Source organism: Triplophysa dalaica, chromosome 18 (assembly GCF_015846415.1).
Source record: "Triplophysa dalaica isolate WHDGS20190420 chromosome 18, ASM1584641v1, whole genome shotgun sequence".
NCBI lineage: Eukaryota > Metazoa > Chordata > Actinopteri > Cypriniformes > Nemacheilidae > Triplophysa > Triplophysa dalaica.
In genome coordinates, this window is record NC_079559.1 from 1,741,431 (window position 1) to 1,756,173 (window position 14,743).

A 14,743-nucleotide genomic window follows, 5' to 3' on the forward strand; every position below is an offset into this window, starting at 1 on the left:
GCAAAATTTGCCTGATAATCGGATTATAATTTGGAAGCGTTCAGGTTTGCCAACATCACGCTGTGAGTCTATTTTGTATACGTTGGAATTTTTTGTATCTGTTTTTGGTGAAACTGTGTTCGGTGTGTTCTGGTGGTCACAGTGAGTGAATGTCCCGATGAAAGTCTTAACGCGTTTGATTGAGATTTTGCTCTTCTCTGATTATTTTTGATAAAATCACTGCATGACACATTTGATGCTGCACTTGTGTTGCATTAATGGTTGTGATCGTGAAGATTTGACACCATGTTGGCTGATTTTTGATAATCTGCTGGTTTTTGTGTGTTGCTCTTGTTTCCTCTTTGTGTTTTATTTGAAATGTTCACTGACATGTAAAATGTTTAAAAGACGAAAAAGTAAAAAAAAACGGAATCAGAACGTCTTGCGCGTGCGTCTGTGTTTATAGAGCGCGCGCGGTTGTCATGGTGACAGGTCCATGGATCCAGGAAGAGACGCGGCGCGTCTCACCGGCTTCACCTCAGAAAAATGACCATCATTTGATCAAATACTCAAGTAAATCATCATAATATCATCGCATATTATCAACGATTGTGTTAATTTTATGAAATGTTTATAAAATTTTGACCGGTTGGTGATAAGTGACGGAACTAACTACATTATGCAAATGAGCTATGCCGTATGCAAATGAGGACAGACTCGCGTAAGGTAACGGCGTTTATAAATCAACTTGTGTGTTTAGTTAGATTAAACGGTTGATTTAAGCTTTACAGTGTGCTGTAGTGATGTTTTACATACAATCCTTTAAATGTGTGTTAGTTGTAGTACAATGTATTTATTCACATACACGGCACAGATCCATTTCTTTATTAGATCCATCTTTATTATCTAAATAGTAGCATGTCCACCAGCAATCTGCCGCCCTTGAGAAACTTACCCAGCTGGTCCAGGGTCAGAGATCTGGACAGGGTGAGATACCCCAGACTTCTGTCTAGCGACTGTATGGTCAGATGTCCATCTGTGAACATCAAGAGTCCGAAAGCAGCTGCTCGGCCCTGTGTGGATGAAGATGGGAAACGCATCACATCTTTGCAGAAAGACATTCTGTTCCTTCAACAACAACACAAAGACACGCTGGAGAGACTGCATGCTGAAATCGATCATCTGAAGCGTGTTAATAAAGGTTTAAAAGAAACAAGTTCATTTGAAAAGGTTACATCTGAACTTAAAGCGATAGTTCACTGAATAATGAAGATTCTCCCTCGGGTTGTTTTAAACTTATTTTAGGGATGCACCGATATATACATTTTGGCCGTTGACTGATCATTCTTTAACATTGGAAGCCGATAACCGGTATACTGTATCCAAATATCAATATAAAATTCCCAAAGACTACAGCAAAGGCAAAAAGTGGACAACTGCTTTTATTTGAAAATATTCACTGCAGAAAACAAGGTATCCATTAGTTGACTTTTTCCCCCATGAAAATCATGCACCAAGCCTACTTTACACAAATCTTTTACCTTCAAACTTTTCTTAATAAACAAATTGAAGAGCAACCAAGAAAAGTGTTCTTAAAAGCCACGTGTCTAATAGGTCTCAAGAGAGAAAGTATTCAGACAGCAGACGGATTCAAACAATATGCTTTTGTTCCTATAATTTACACATTCATAAATACTGTATATACTGTACCTACATCAACAATGTTTTGCTAATATCAGTAAATGAATGATTACAACAGAAAGACAGTACTGAACTGTATTTTAACTGTGAGCAGCGTACAGATGAAGAAGTTTAACCAGAGGAAATGATTCATGATTTATCGGCTATAATATATCCACCAAAATTTTATTATCGGCCGATCCGATAAAATGGGCGTAAATGTATCGTGCATCCCTATATTCAATTCAAGTTTATTTATATAGCGCTTTTCACAATGTGTATTGTTTCAAAGCAGCTTTACAGGGGCAAACAAGAAAAACAGAAAAGGTAAAACACAGCACAGTGCATGGTATTTATACAACGAGTAAGATCATTCTAATAAATAATATCTAATTTCTAAATAAATAAATGAATGAATGAAGTCTCCCGGTGAGCAGGCCAACACTGCCCTGCTGTGACGAGGAACCCAAACTCCCATGATTGAACCAGGCTCAGCCCGGGAGGGCCATACATTTATATGTTCTGTTAAACACAAAGAAAGATATTTGTAAGAATGTTAGGACTTTTCAGTTCTGTGACATCATCCACTACCAATAATTATATATATTTTTGTTCTGTTGAACACAAAGTGGACAGTCTTGAGAATTTGGAACACAAACAGATCTGGGGCACCTTTGACTACCCTTGAAGTTCTCCTATTGTGGCAGACAATGATGTCACAGAATAGAAAATTGCTAGGGAGACTGCATTCATTCATTCATTTATTTATTTAGAAATTAGATATTATTTATTAGAATGATCGTACTCGTTGTATAAACACCATGCATTGTGCTGTGTTTTAACTTTTCTGTTTTTCTTGTTTGCCCCTGTGAAGCTGCTTTGAAACAATACACATTGCGAAAAGCGCTATATAAATAAACTTGAATTGAATTGAATTGCTAACACTCTTCCAAATATCTTTCTCTGTTAATTATACAGGTACGAAAGGACACGAGGCTAAGCAAATCATGACCAAATTTTCACTTTTGGGTGAACTATCTCTTTAATATAAACAGTTTTATTTAGAAAGAAATAATCGTTTAGATTTGTGCATTTGTCCGACATTTTTATTCAAAGCAACTCAAAGAGAACATTTATGGTATTTATGCATTGTGTCTCCAAAAGGCTGTGAAATCTGTGTTTTATTTACAGAATTACAATATCAGTTGGTTATGGAGCATCAGCATTCTCCGAAAGGTCAGCTAGATTTTAAATCAGCAAACATTCCTACAGATTCTGTCCGGTCCTACAGTAACACCTCAAAATCCACCAGCGAGGAGAAGAATTCTCAGTGTGGATCCATTAGGTGACTATGACTTGTGATAAATCTTTATAATCCTGCTATTAGCATCTCTGATAAGCTGACCTCACCACACAAATCACACTTTTGTTTTACTTCTCCTCTTTAACTCCATCCAGCTCTGAGGAGGTGCGCGAGGAGGCCGCGGGGTCTGTCGGAGGCGCCGTCACATCTCTGCTTCCTCTGAGGATCACCTGCAGTCCGTCTCAGCATCCTCGCACACCGACCAAGAGCGAGTGTGAGGTCATCATCCGTCAGCTTCATCACGCCAACATCTCACAGTATCAGGAGGTCAGGAGGGTTTAATGGGTGTGTTGGGATCTATGTGGGGAATATGTCACATGTGATGCCCGTGGTCTTTGTCTCAGCTTGTGCAGGTCAAGAATATTCTCAGAGACGTTGTGTTGAACAAAAAGAAATCGTCCGTCGAAGCTGTTTCTCTGGCAAGGGCCTGTCTCTGTGACAACACCAGGTGTGATGTTATTCTACTGAGTGAATCTTATGAAACCAGACAACATGTCTCGCTCATATTTGACTCCAAAATGTGATTTCTTATTTTTCTCGTAGACCGGTTTTGTGAGATTCACCCTAAAATACATTTTATTGTGTACTAAAGTACACATAATAATCAAGAATCTGTCAATACTTTTCACTTTCAGGACTGATGCTTATCAACGTTTTCCAAAGCTACCTCTCAAATCACTGCCAAAAAAACAGTAGGTTGACTTTAGAGCATCTCTCTGTGGAAAACTGCAGACAAGATGTATTTCAGCCTAAAGTCAATGATTTTCCCCCTAAAAAAGTTTCGTTTCACCCCCAGACATCCCAGCCAGAGCAACAGAGAAGAAACTCTTGAGAAATTTCTGCCAGCCATCAAACGCAACTTCAGCAGCAGCATGTCAGAACGGCAAAGAAAAGCTCAAGACGTGCACAAGATGCGGTTTAGAAGAACTGTGAATTTTGATATTAAACGTGACTTATAAAGTCCAACTACTATTCTGTATGTGACATCTTTGAATTGAATTAATTAGAATTGAATCAAATGAAATCTTCTTCAACGTTTCATATACGTAGATGTCAAACATTTTATGCCGGTGTCTGTAAGGAATAAGAAACAGAAGGCAGGTGAAATATGTCTTTTTTCAGAGAGGATGAGTGAGTCGAGTCGGTGTCTGTGTCGCCTAATGAACTAAATAAGAAACTTTCCAGAGTTGCAGCCAAACGTCCAGGACGAGATGAGAACTAAGCTGCTCATTTATCTAAAGTAAGATCACAACAAACAAATCCAGACACAATGGCTGCTTTAAATCCAGTGTCATTCACATCATCACCGAACATACATGCAGTCTTCTGTATGACCTTGTTGAGAAGTTACCTGCAGGTTTTTATAGCACAGGATCTGACCGACCGTCGACTCCAGTACCTGTTGGATGATCGCCCAACATCCCAGCAGGCACCACATTGAATTACTGGGATTAAAAAAACCTGATTAAGTAATGGGTTTTACAGTCCGCTATCTCATTCAATTTAACACTGAGACTCTGCAGTCCTGTAGCCGCTGTTTGACACGTCCATCCTATTTACATTTACACAATTACAATAGAATTCATGTACAGTTTTTATTGTGTGATCAATACATCAATATCAAGCAATGCTGGTGACATTGCTTTATAAATGATTGTTTGTTAAAGAAATTTATGAGCATGTGCAAACAATAATGATGCTCACTATATTAGAATAATGCAATGGATATAATCAGCCAGTGTAAATTAGACAAGATGTTTAAAAAACATGTCTTAAAGTGACAGTTCACTTAAAAAAACAAATTCTGTCTTCATTTATTCACAGTCATGTAAGGTAGTTCAAAACCTGTATGCGACTCATTTAAATAGAAATATATATATATAAATAATTTGAGAAAATTTGACAGAATTTCCATGTATAATGTAAAAAACACAGAATTTTACAGTTTTTTAACAGATTGTTCCTGTATTATTGAAAAACGCTAAAAACATGTAAAATGACAGAACAACAGGGAAAACATTTTCCTCGGGAAACAATTTTACAGGGAAAAATATTATTTTACAGTTTATTATTTGCGCCGGAGCTGCTACAGAATTTCATTTTGTTTTATTTAAATCTGCTCAAAAACTGTACAATTACAAAAAAGACCGCAAATTTACAAGAAATACAGGGAAAAGCCTTTATTATATATTATTATATCCTGTGATTTTAGGGAAAAAATGTTTTTACAGCTGACAGAAAATATCTGTAGTTTTACTGTTTTTTTACAGTTAACAAAGGAAGTCAATCAGGTTCGGTGTTGTTTGGTCACCAACATTCTTCAAAATATCTTCTTGTGGGTTCTGCAGAAGAAAACAAGTCATACAGGTTTGGGATGACATGAGAATGAGATAATAAGGGAAAAATTGTCTTTTTATTTTGGGAACCATCCTTTCAAGATTTTTTAAAAATCCTTTTACAATATTTAAGAGTTATTTCTGCTCGAGTGTGTCAATAGGAGAGACTAAGTCTAATTATGTTCAATTTGAGAACTCGTACAACAGATGGTTTGTCCCCCTGATCTCAGCACCATGAAGTCTGACAGCTACCGAGAACGGCTAAATCCATAGAAGAGTTTTCATATAAGAAACTTCTCTCCAACTATACACATATTCCACATGGGCCTATTACACATACAAAATTTGTAGATTCATCATCAGTAAACAGCGTAGAAATGTGCACAGCTCTGATGTGAGTGCAGTGGGGTCACAGGTCAGATGGTAAAACAGATCACAGTCGGTTTAAGGGGTAAATGCGGGTCATCAGATGGCCACAGTACCACACAAGTCTACGGGTGACTTAGGGTAATAAGATAATTGAGGAAGGTATTAGTAGATAGGCGATGAAGAAAGGAAAAGGGTTGCTCAGACAAAGTACCTTATCTTCTCAGAAACGCAGCTTACAGGGTGACGTCTCAGATAAAACATCGGTATAAAAGACACTGGTTTCCTTTGCTGCAGATTGCACGTATTGCGTTCAGTCTTAATCGAGCTCCGCTTTACGTCTCGGCAGTAAACTCAAAGAGTCAATCATGTTGGCATCACGGGCGCTCCTTGCCAAGCAAACCGCAGCCGTGCTGTTGCGCCAGCCAGCATGTCTGGTGCACCATGGGGGAGACTGGGGCAACTGGGGCAATACCAACGTGGCTGTGGTAAGACGGTCAAGACCGACACAACTACAATGAAAGTGCACGGGAAAGATATTTGATGATTTAGTTTGTTCACGGTTTGGTTTCTTCTGTTGAAGGTTTTCTCGGGCTGTGGTTGGTGGGACGGAACTGACGTCCATGAGGCCACCTAGTGAGTTTGAAACTCAAATGAACAAAATCATTAAACACCATTACGATCTTAATGAATGAGTTTTATCAACTATTTTATTTCGCGTGTATTGATGTGAAATGCTTGTTTTGAAGCACAATGTATCACCTGAGCCGTAATGGAGCCCGTTTCCAGATCTTTGCACCCAACCAGCAGCAGATGCATGTTATCGACCACGTGAGGATGCAGCCGGCATCTAGCGACAACAGGTAAACATCACACTCCTCACATATTCTATAATAATGAGATTATGATCAGATTATAAAATATAACAGGAGAATCACAGTAAATTACAGAATATTCTCTTCTGTAAAATTGCGGGTTTATATTTTTTAAATACTTTTTTCTAGGCCTTTTATTTTAATGCGTCTGCTGTGGTCACGTTTAAAGCTTCATGTCCCAAAGTAACGTTCCTTATTTCTTATTCTGATAACCATGTTTTTCCTATGGTAGTTTAGTAAAAAAACACAGTTAAACCATAGTCACCACAAATTTGCCATTGTCTCACCAGAGTAACCACAGTTAACCATTGTTTGAGTTTTCTTAATAAAACTAAAGTAACCCACATGGTAATCAATCTGCCAAAAACAATGGTTACTGCATATTTACTTGAGCAAAACCATGCTTAGTGAAGCTTATTACGCTTATTATAGTAAAACTATGATTTTCCTATGGATGCATAAACATGCAATGAACTGTTTTACTTTTTTTATCTTTATTTTGATGAGTTAAAGAAGTAAAACCATAATGATAAACTGAAATGACCAATGTTATTGTATAAGAATAAAGGCATCAAAAAATGACAGTGTGTGCCATGCAAATGCATTTAGTACATGAATATGGAAATCATTCAGTAAATATTAAAATAACATAGTACCCACTCATACTTTCAAATGTGCCAAAATGCCGCCTGACTCCAGGATGATGATGTCGGATCTGTTTCTTGTGTACAGGAACATGATGATTGAATCAGCTCGATTCAGTCACGGTCAGGGCATGACGCAGATGAAGGATCTGTCTAAACTCGACGTCAACAGTTTCGATGCCGTCATCTTCCCTGGAGGCCACGGGATAGTCAAGAACCTGTGAGATACAGTCTTATTGATGGAAATGCAAATCCTGACTGTAAAGACACACACACTTCATTGGCACACATGTGATATGTGATGAGCCTCAGATGAAAAGCTGACTCTATCACTTACTGACCTAATGTCTCTATTCCTGGAGTGAAATCCTCTTATCCTTCTATCAGCAAACAAATGTTAAAGTCTGAGAGCAAATGCCTGGCAATGAATACCAGTAATCCAGGTCTGATCCCAAATAAAAAAAATCATGACATAAACTGAATAGAGGGAGATTGCAAGGCAGTTGATTTGAGCTAAATTTAGATATTTGATAAAAAGAAATTGACGTTCTTAGCGATGTGTCCTCACGAGCAGGTCCACCTTCAACAAAGACGGCAAAGACTGCAAGCTGAACAATGACGTGGAGAGGATTCTGAAGGAATTCCATCACGCTCGCAAACCCATCGGGTATCTGTCTAACTCTGAATAAATCCTCGACATGAATATGAACGCATTGTTGTAAATGAATGGATTGTCCTCTTTCTTTGGCTCAGTCTGGCCAGCATGGCTCCTCTCCTGGCCTGCCGAGTGCTGCCCAATCTGGAGATCACGATGGGTTACGAGCGCGAAGAAAGCAGCCGCTGGGGTCGCTGGCCCAACACCAGCATGGTGCAAGCGGTGAAGAGCATGGGCGCCCGTCACAACAACCGCGAACCTTACATATCCTTTCATTGAGTCAAGAGACAAAACTCATGAATCTTCATTTATTCACACTTATGGTGTTCAAACTTGTATGTAACTCTTTTTCAGTGGAACGCAAAAGAAGATATTTTGTGAAATGTGGTTTTATGTTCATTCAATGGACGTCAATGGAGTTTGGTTATCAACGTTCTTCAAATGATCTTCTTTTATGTTCTGTAGAAGAAAGACAGTCATACAGGTTTGGAATGACATGAGGATTAATAAATTATGAAATAATTTCTGGTAATAGTTTTTCACTGTGATCATGAATTATAGGTTTTTTATGTGCAAGAAAACTAAACTTCTGTAGCATGAAAATCTATATTTTTGAGTTGTGAGTGGACAACCTTTAACATCTACATTCACTAATTTTTCATATGATTTTACTCATATCCTCCCAACAAGAAACACCATTGATGTTTATTTCAAATTTTGTGAAAAGTATTGAAGCCAATATCTCCATTAGCGTAATGAAATACAGAACGCATCTTCTGTCTAAACAAACAACACAATCTATTCTTAACACACACATATCTGTGTTTAGTGAAGGACAAAACATTTTGTGTTACTTTTAACTCAGCCTTGTGTTGTCCTCGTCTTTAATTTAAACAAAAAATGACACAAAGTGTTAAAATGACAAATAAAATGTCACAACACAAAAATATTAACATCTCACTTTCGAGAATATAAGCAATTGAATGATGTCACGACAGGAAGTTGTCTTTAACTGCTCATCTCACGAGGTTCATGTGGACGAGAAGAACAAAGTGATCAGCACTCCGACCTTCATGTGGGAGACCGACTATCATTATCATTACATCTTTGACGGTATCGGAAACATGGTCAAACACGTCATGCGTATGACTGCCAAGTGATTCCAGAGAAGAAGGCTTTCACACTTAACTTTAGGTTGACCTGAACCTGCTATTATGTGGGCATACAGAGAGTAATTAAAAAGCATTTCATGCAACATGTGTGTGTGTTATTTCAAAGTGGTCTAAGAGAGAGATTATTTGTTTGAAAAGAAAAAGTAAAAGGCAATCTGGGTATCACAGTAGTGTTTTCTGGGAAACACTTTATTTGACAAGCATATAAAAACAAGTAATGAAAACTAAATATAACATATAAAAACACTTTTTACAAAAATCTTCGAACGTATTACAAAAATGTACAGCAGCATCTTAAATATAAGATAGATTTTCTTACAACTTTTTAAGAAAGTTATCTTAAAACATTCATGAAATCTGGGAAATAATGACATTATGTACATTATGAACAGAGACGAGATTTATGTGGAAACACTGTTTTTTTTTCAGCCATATTATAAATACTCCTTAATGCTGGTCAATCGAGTTCTTTGTTTTAAAGTGAAATAAAAACATTTTATAGTTTGGAAAAGTTAATAACATCAAGTAAATAATAAAAAAAAATACAGAATTTGGTTTTTGCTAGGCTTCTTATTCATGTTGGCACTGAATGTTTTATATCGACCTGAAGGAAAATGTCTGAGGATATTCAGTTTCAAAATGAATGATGCTCAAATATGAACACAGTTAACACATGTTTGTGGATCATTATTGTATATACATGTACTCAAGAACATGTATCAAGATTCATTTCAGTTATTTGAAATGAAAACTATAAAACCGTATTCTCAGTAGCAGTATTGGATTGTCAAAGCAGACTACGCTGTTGTCAGGTTGTGATATTTTTTCCAGACTCTATTTCCAACAACAAATATCAACATTAATACAAAACATTTTGTATCTTCCGAGCGAAACTGTACTACATTTCATAGCTTCTGCAGTAGTCTGGACACAGACATTCAACCTGGGATCGAAGACTTACAGATAAATACATACACCAGCAGAAGACAGATCTATAAACTACACTTCATAAAAACTTTTCAAGTTTAAAAGAAAACATTAGAAACGGAATGGACCTCGCAAGACTCTTCAATCAGCTGTGGGAAGAAGCTTCAAGGCCTCTCAAGGTTATTCAAGTCATTTCTCAGGTTTGTACTTTAATTCATCTTCACTGGGATGCTCTAAAAAACAAAAACACAGTTAGTTGTCTTCTAGTGAAACATTATGATAATATATCAATCATTTAAAAGCGAGTTAAAATGTCATCAAAATGTTCATGCAAAATGAAGCAAACACTTCAAAAACAAGCTGGAATAGACTTAAGGAATAATTCACACCCATTAAAAATCTGTCTTCACATCTTACTCCAAACCTATAAGACTGACTGACTCAAGAGAAACACAAAAGGAGATGATTTAGTGAACGTCTAGTTAATTTTCCTACTTTTAACCAAAACTTAAATTAGCATGCGGGCCACCATGACACCTCAAGTCATCTTGGGTTTACCTTGCATTGCTCATGCTAAAACAATAAAAATATTCTCATTAAATATCAAGCCAGCTTTTGCACTGTGCCAAAATGCTTAAATGTTGTGTTTTAAAATAACCATCAAACTGCATTCACTTATCTGCTGATACTATTCTGGTTTCACAAAAAAATCTCCTTGTATTCAATTGATTCATTGGAAGAGTCAATAAAAGAAGAAAGTCAGTCGTAAAGGTTTGGAACCACATGGGAGTAAATGAATGATGACAGATGTTTGGGTGAACTCCTCTTTTCTATGCAGGTCATAGGTCAAAGGATTGAAGGGAGGTCACACCAGAGCAGTGCAGAGCTGGAATCAGAGTCTGGGTCAGGGGGAATGCCGGGGTCTTGGGAGCAGGATGCTTGGGCTCTGAGATACTCCTGAAACTCTTGTCTCAGGGCATTGAAGCGAGCATCGCTGAGGGAACGACTGTACCGCTGATGGGGAGACTGGGATACAAGGGGAGGGCTGATGGAATACAGGCCTAAGAAGAGAGGAACGGAGGAGTCAGAGAGGATGGGGGAGAAATCAAAAGTTAACTTGTCAAGTGGGGAACAAATAAAACACGTTGAAGAGATCAAGTTCTCACGTTTACTCTGGGCGTCCTGGAGGCCAGCGGTGGAGGGCGGCAGATCACGCTTTAACTCCCTGCCTCGCCCAAAGCCCGCTTGGGGCCGTTCCATATTCATGGCCTCCAGGATATTAGGATCAGCAGAGAATTCTGCAGAATCCCATTCGTAACTTTCATCTACAGACGTGTTTCTTCTACACACACACACACACACACACACACATATACACAGTGAGATTTTGACAAAATAATACAAACAAACACACACAAACAAAAAAAATCCAATGGCAACTATCCTAGTCCATCAGTGTGTTGCCTCAGTTGTGTCTGTGTTTCACCTTTTAGACCTCTGTTCTTGCATGCCTGAGTCTGTCTTGAGTCTCTCACTTTCTTCAGTGGTCTCCGGTGAGCTCGGTAAGGTGGGGGTGATGGAAAGAGACTGGCGTAGGTGTCCATACGGGCCCACACTACCCCTTCCACTGCTCTGACTGGCGTAACTTGCTCTCCCCCCATCTCCTCCCCTGCCGTCCGTCTCTGGACAAACCCTGACTGAACTCACCCCCCTCTCCACCTCTTTTGGGAAGTCCTGCTCTCGTAGAGGAAATACTGCACGATACGGTGAAGGCCAGCTGTAACCCCTCGGGAGGAAAGGCCTTTGCGGGACCCTTCTAGGTTCTGAAGGATGCAAATATCCTCCTCTCGCCACAGGTCCGGGTGGGCAAAACGGTCTAGAGGGAACTTGTGGGACATACTTGTGCTGAATTGACCTGAGCGTGTCCTGATAGGACAGAGGCCACCGTGAGACACCTGGAAAGACGGCAGCCTGCCGACGCGGGTCCGGCCCCGGTATGGAAGGGTGAGATGACTCAAAGTATCTTGGATGAAAGGGCGCTGGCCCTCGCCAGATTGAACCTGACATGGGATAGCAGGGTGCGGGGGTGTGACCCAAACTATAGGATTTGACCCTTAAATCTTGATGGGGTAACTCATCTCTGTAACAGGTCTCAGAGATGTAAGCTCGTGGATTTTCATGATGTTCCCATCTTGGAAAACCTACACTGATGGACTTTTTAAGAAAACAACGTGGCTGCCCAGAGAAGTTCCTACATGGACCAACGCTAAGTGACTTCTTCATCAAAGGCACCAGAGCTTGACAGATCCGCGAGGCTATCATATTTTTTCTTTCACCCTGATGCATGTGAGGTTGTTCAGATCTACAGTCTAGACTTTGAGGACTGGAAACTATGGCTGCCACACTTTTAGCTGTGTTTATCAATGTCTGCGCTGGAATCCGTTTAGTACTGTCTTGTCTTTGAGACCCAAATCTTTTTTGACAAAGCAAGGGTTGTACTGAACTTTGTTCTTTCTCTTTATGTGATAACAAACCTTTATTGCTTGTGGGTTCAGAATTTAAAACACTAGCAGGTTTAGAATGAGTTATCTGGGTGCTTCGCTCATGAACCACCCCATTGTGTTGATTACTGTCAATCTTAGACTGGTCTTGATCATGTTTTTCCCAAGCTTTGGGTACTAGGTCAGGTTCACCCCCTGTGTCTGGTTGGATGCTGGGATCAATGAATTCTGAAGGTTCAGTCACATCTACAGGATCATCTACGCTCATCTCGATGAACCCTGGAAGACTCAAATATTCCAGGATAGCGCTGGTCTGAACAGGAGACATCCTGACCGGAGGAGCTTTTATTAATTCTGACATTCTAGAGAAATTCGATTGGTCACTTTCAGCCTCGTTTTCAAACACCGTCAGCGGAGATATCCGACTGGGGCTGTCATTGAAGATGCATTTGTCGCTCTCTCGAGATCGAGCCCTGATAGCCTCCTTCTCTTGCTCATTGTACGGTAACAGGGAGCAGGCTTCATCCCTCACCATCTCATTTCTCTTTGCTGCTACTTTCTGATGATCATAGGGCAGTGTGGAGCAGTCTGAAGGATTATGACTGAGACTGACTTTGTGCTCAGTTCTTACATGATCTGTCTGTGTTACACATGTGTCTCCTTCTCTTTCCATCACTACATGGTGCAGTTCTGACGGTTGAAGACTCGATGGAGCAGGAGATGTTGATCTACATGCTGAATCATCTGTTAGTGTTTTCTTCTCTTGCTTCCATTCCTCCTCTGCTAAAGTCTTGATGGACAACTCCTGGTCCTCCTTCGAGGGTCTCTCTGGGGATCGTGTCCTGCTCTGGTCAGCTCTAAAGGGAGACATGCTATTCCTCGTGGAAAATAGAAGCGAGAGAGAAGTGTTTTGTGTGGTTTGTGAACATGAGAAGTCTGCATCCACCGAGTCTTCCGCTTTGACAATGTCTTGTTGACGTGTGTGAGGGTAGAGGCAGCGAGGAGTGTTTCCTTCAGAAAGGCTCTGAGCCGGAACCAGACTGTTGGGTGACGTCACCGGACTAATATCCCACTGGACGTATGAAGAAGAAGGAAGTAGCCTCTCCATAGGACTGCTGGTGTTTCCAAAATAACAGCCCCTTCTATAATCCGACACACGCTGGGCCAAGCTGCTAGGTCGTGCTTTTTGACGTAAATGGATGCCTTGAGGCTTCCAAATGGGGTCTTCAGACTCAACACATGTCCATTTTCGTAAGGGGCTTGCAGACTTGGCTCGCCTCTGTTTTGTTTCATGCACCTGTGCTCTTTGGTTGGACGTGTAGCGCTCTAGCTCCCTTTCAATTTGCTCACGTTCCTTCACCAGTCTCAGGCATTTGCTCAAGTTGTCTCTGTCTCGTTCTCCATCGAGCTGAGACGTCACAGTGCTGAGCTCCGTCAGCTGGCTGTCTCCATCGATGGGCTGGTAACCTGCCTGATGAATCAGTCCTTCTTTCTCTATACCTTGGGCTCTCCTGGTTAGACTCGGGAATATGTCATCTCTTTTGCTGGCACTCTGGTATTTTCTCTTCTCACTACAGTCTGAATAAAAGCTGGTCCTCTCCAGCAAAGCCTCAGAACAGCCCTGCTCATCATCTGAATAGAAGCAGCCATGACGTGAGAAGTTTCTGGCCATCGCCCTCACTCTCCCAGGTGAGTGAGAGGGACTCTCTTGGTTTGGCTGGGTCACAGTCAACGTCTCTCTCTGTCCATTCTTCTCCGAATTTACAGAATTGGAATCTTTGGAAGACGCATTGTTACCGTCTTCAACGCACACTCTACCAAGGGATTGTGGGAATTCTTTTCTGAGGTTTTTGTTGATGTTGCTTAGGGTGGAGTCTTCGAGGGAGGGTTTGATAATAAAGCGTCCATCAGGACCTCTGGATATGGATTCAATGGCAGATGTGGGCGATGGAGAGCCTCCAAAGTGGCTCTCAAACAGTGTGTAGCAAGGAGTTGGAGAGGATGGAGATAGAAGCTGCTTTGTCTGATCCTGGTCCTCACCGCGGCCGCTCTTATTAAAGGAGGACCGGTCCGAACGATCAGAGGAGGATGAGCTGGGGAAGAAGTTTAGAGGAGGGCACAACTTAAATTTCAGCACGCTGTCGGGGCTGTCAGAAGGCGAGCCAGCTCTGAGGATAGGGAAGATGAGAAAACAATTACAGAGCGTCTTAAGCATGATAGATTTTTGAAAGAAATTCATCACTTG

General features: G+C 40.3%; 3 protein-coding genes across 10 annotated transcripts in view; 2 read left to right on the forward strand and 1 right to left on the reverse strand.

Annotated features, from left to right (window-relative positions):
- Positions 1-9: 9 nt before the first annotated feature.
- On the forward strand, positions 10-4,402 carry LOC130407133 (coiled-coil domain-containing protein 74A). 6 transcript variants are annotated; one of them, XR_008904573.1, is made up of 9 exons: positions 10-705; positions 894-1,180; positions 2,851-3,004; positions 3,118-3,289; positions 3,367-3,470; positions 3,658-3,714; positions 3,819-3,998; positions 4,145-4,262; positions 4,390-4,402. XR_008904573.1 is itself a non-coding variant. In XM_056729823.1 (8 exons), exons 2-8 carry the CDS (start codon positions 898-900, stop codon positions 4,151-4,153), a joined length of 912 nt encoding a protein of 303 aa, XP_056585801.1. In that variant the 5' UTR covers positions 10-705; positions 894-897; the 3' UTR covers positions 4,154-4,255. The 6 variants fall into 6 exon arrangements, 5 of the variants coding, with proteins under 5 accessions (XP_056585801.1, XP_056585799.1, XP_056585802.1 ...); XM_056729823.1 differs by lacking the exon at positions 4,390-4,402 and having other exon boundaries at positions 3,819-3,951; positions 4,145-4,255; XM_056729821.1 differs by lacking the exons at positions 4,145-4,262; positions 4,390-4,402 and having other exon boundaries at positions 10-552; positions 640-705; positions 3,819-3,981.
- Positions 4,403-5,314: 912 nt separating this feature from the next.
- On the forward strand, positions 5,315-9,123 carry gatd3l (glutamine amidotransferase class 1 domain containing 3, like). Its single transcript, XM_056729825.1, has 8 exons — positions 5,315-5,389; positions 6,074-6,212; positions 6,308-6,360; positions 6,474-6,587; positions 7,332-7,463; positions 7,818-7,910; positions 7,997-8,160; positions 8,922-9,123. Exons 2-8 carry the CDS (start codon positions 6,093-6,095, stop codon positions 9,056-9,058), a joined length of 813 nt encoding a protein of 270 aa, XP_056585803.1. The 5' UTR covers positions 5,315-5,389; positions 6,074-6,092; the 3' UTR covers positions 9,059-9,123.
- Positions 9,124-9,239: 116 nt separating this feature from the next.
- The window catches only part of igsf9b (immunoglobulin superfamily, member 9b), a 32,825-nt gene continuing 27,321 nt past the window's right edge, over positions 9,240-14,743 (reverse strand). For 2 of the 3 annotated variants that reach the window (XM_056730050.1, XM_056730051.1), the window contains 4 exons: positions 11,484-14,666; positions 11,164-11,339; positions 10,869-11,058; positions 9,240-10,230 (listed from right to left, as the gene is read on the reverse strand). In XM_056730050.1, coding sequence (XP_056586028.1) covers position 10,230; positions 10,869-11,058; positions 11,164-11,339; positions 11,484-14,666 — 3,550 coding nt within the window. In that variant the 3' untranslated portion in view covers positions 9,240-10,229. The remainder of the gene's footprint in view (positions 10,231-10,868; positions 11,059-11,163; positions 11,340-11,483; positions 14,667-14,743) is intronic. The other variant, XM_056730052.1, reaches the window with a different exon arrangement.

Coding starts and splice junctions, on each gene's coding strand:
- LOC130407133 (XM_056729820.1), top strand. CDS start 898: ATGTCCACCAGCAATCTGCCGCCCTTGAGAAACTTACCCAGCTGGTCC. Junction 1,181..2,850: donor TCTGAAGCGTGTTAATAAAG/GTTTAAAAGAAA, acceptor TTTTATTTACAG/AATTACAATATCAGTTGGTT. Junction 3,290..3,366: donor ACATCTCACAGTATCAGGAG/GTCAGGAGGGTT, acceptor TCTTTGTCTCAG/CTTGTGCAGGTCAAGAATAT.
- gatd3l (XM_056729825.1), top strand. CDS start 6,093: ATGTTGGCATCACGGGCGCTCCTTGCCAAGCAAACCGCAGCCGTGCTG. Junction 6,361..6,473: donor GACGTCCATGAGGCCACCTA/GTGAGTTTGAAA, acceptor CTTGTTTTGAAG/CACAATGTATCACCTGAGCC. Junction 7,464..7,817: donor CACGGGATAGTCAAGAACCT/GTGAGATACAGT, acceptor CCTCACGAGCAG/GTCCACCTTCAACAAAGACG.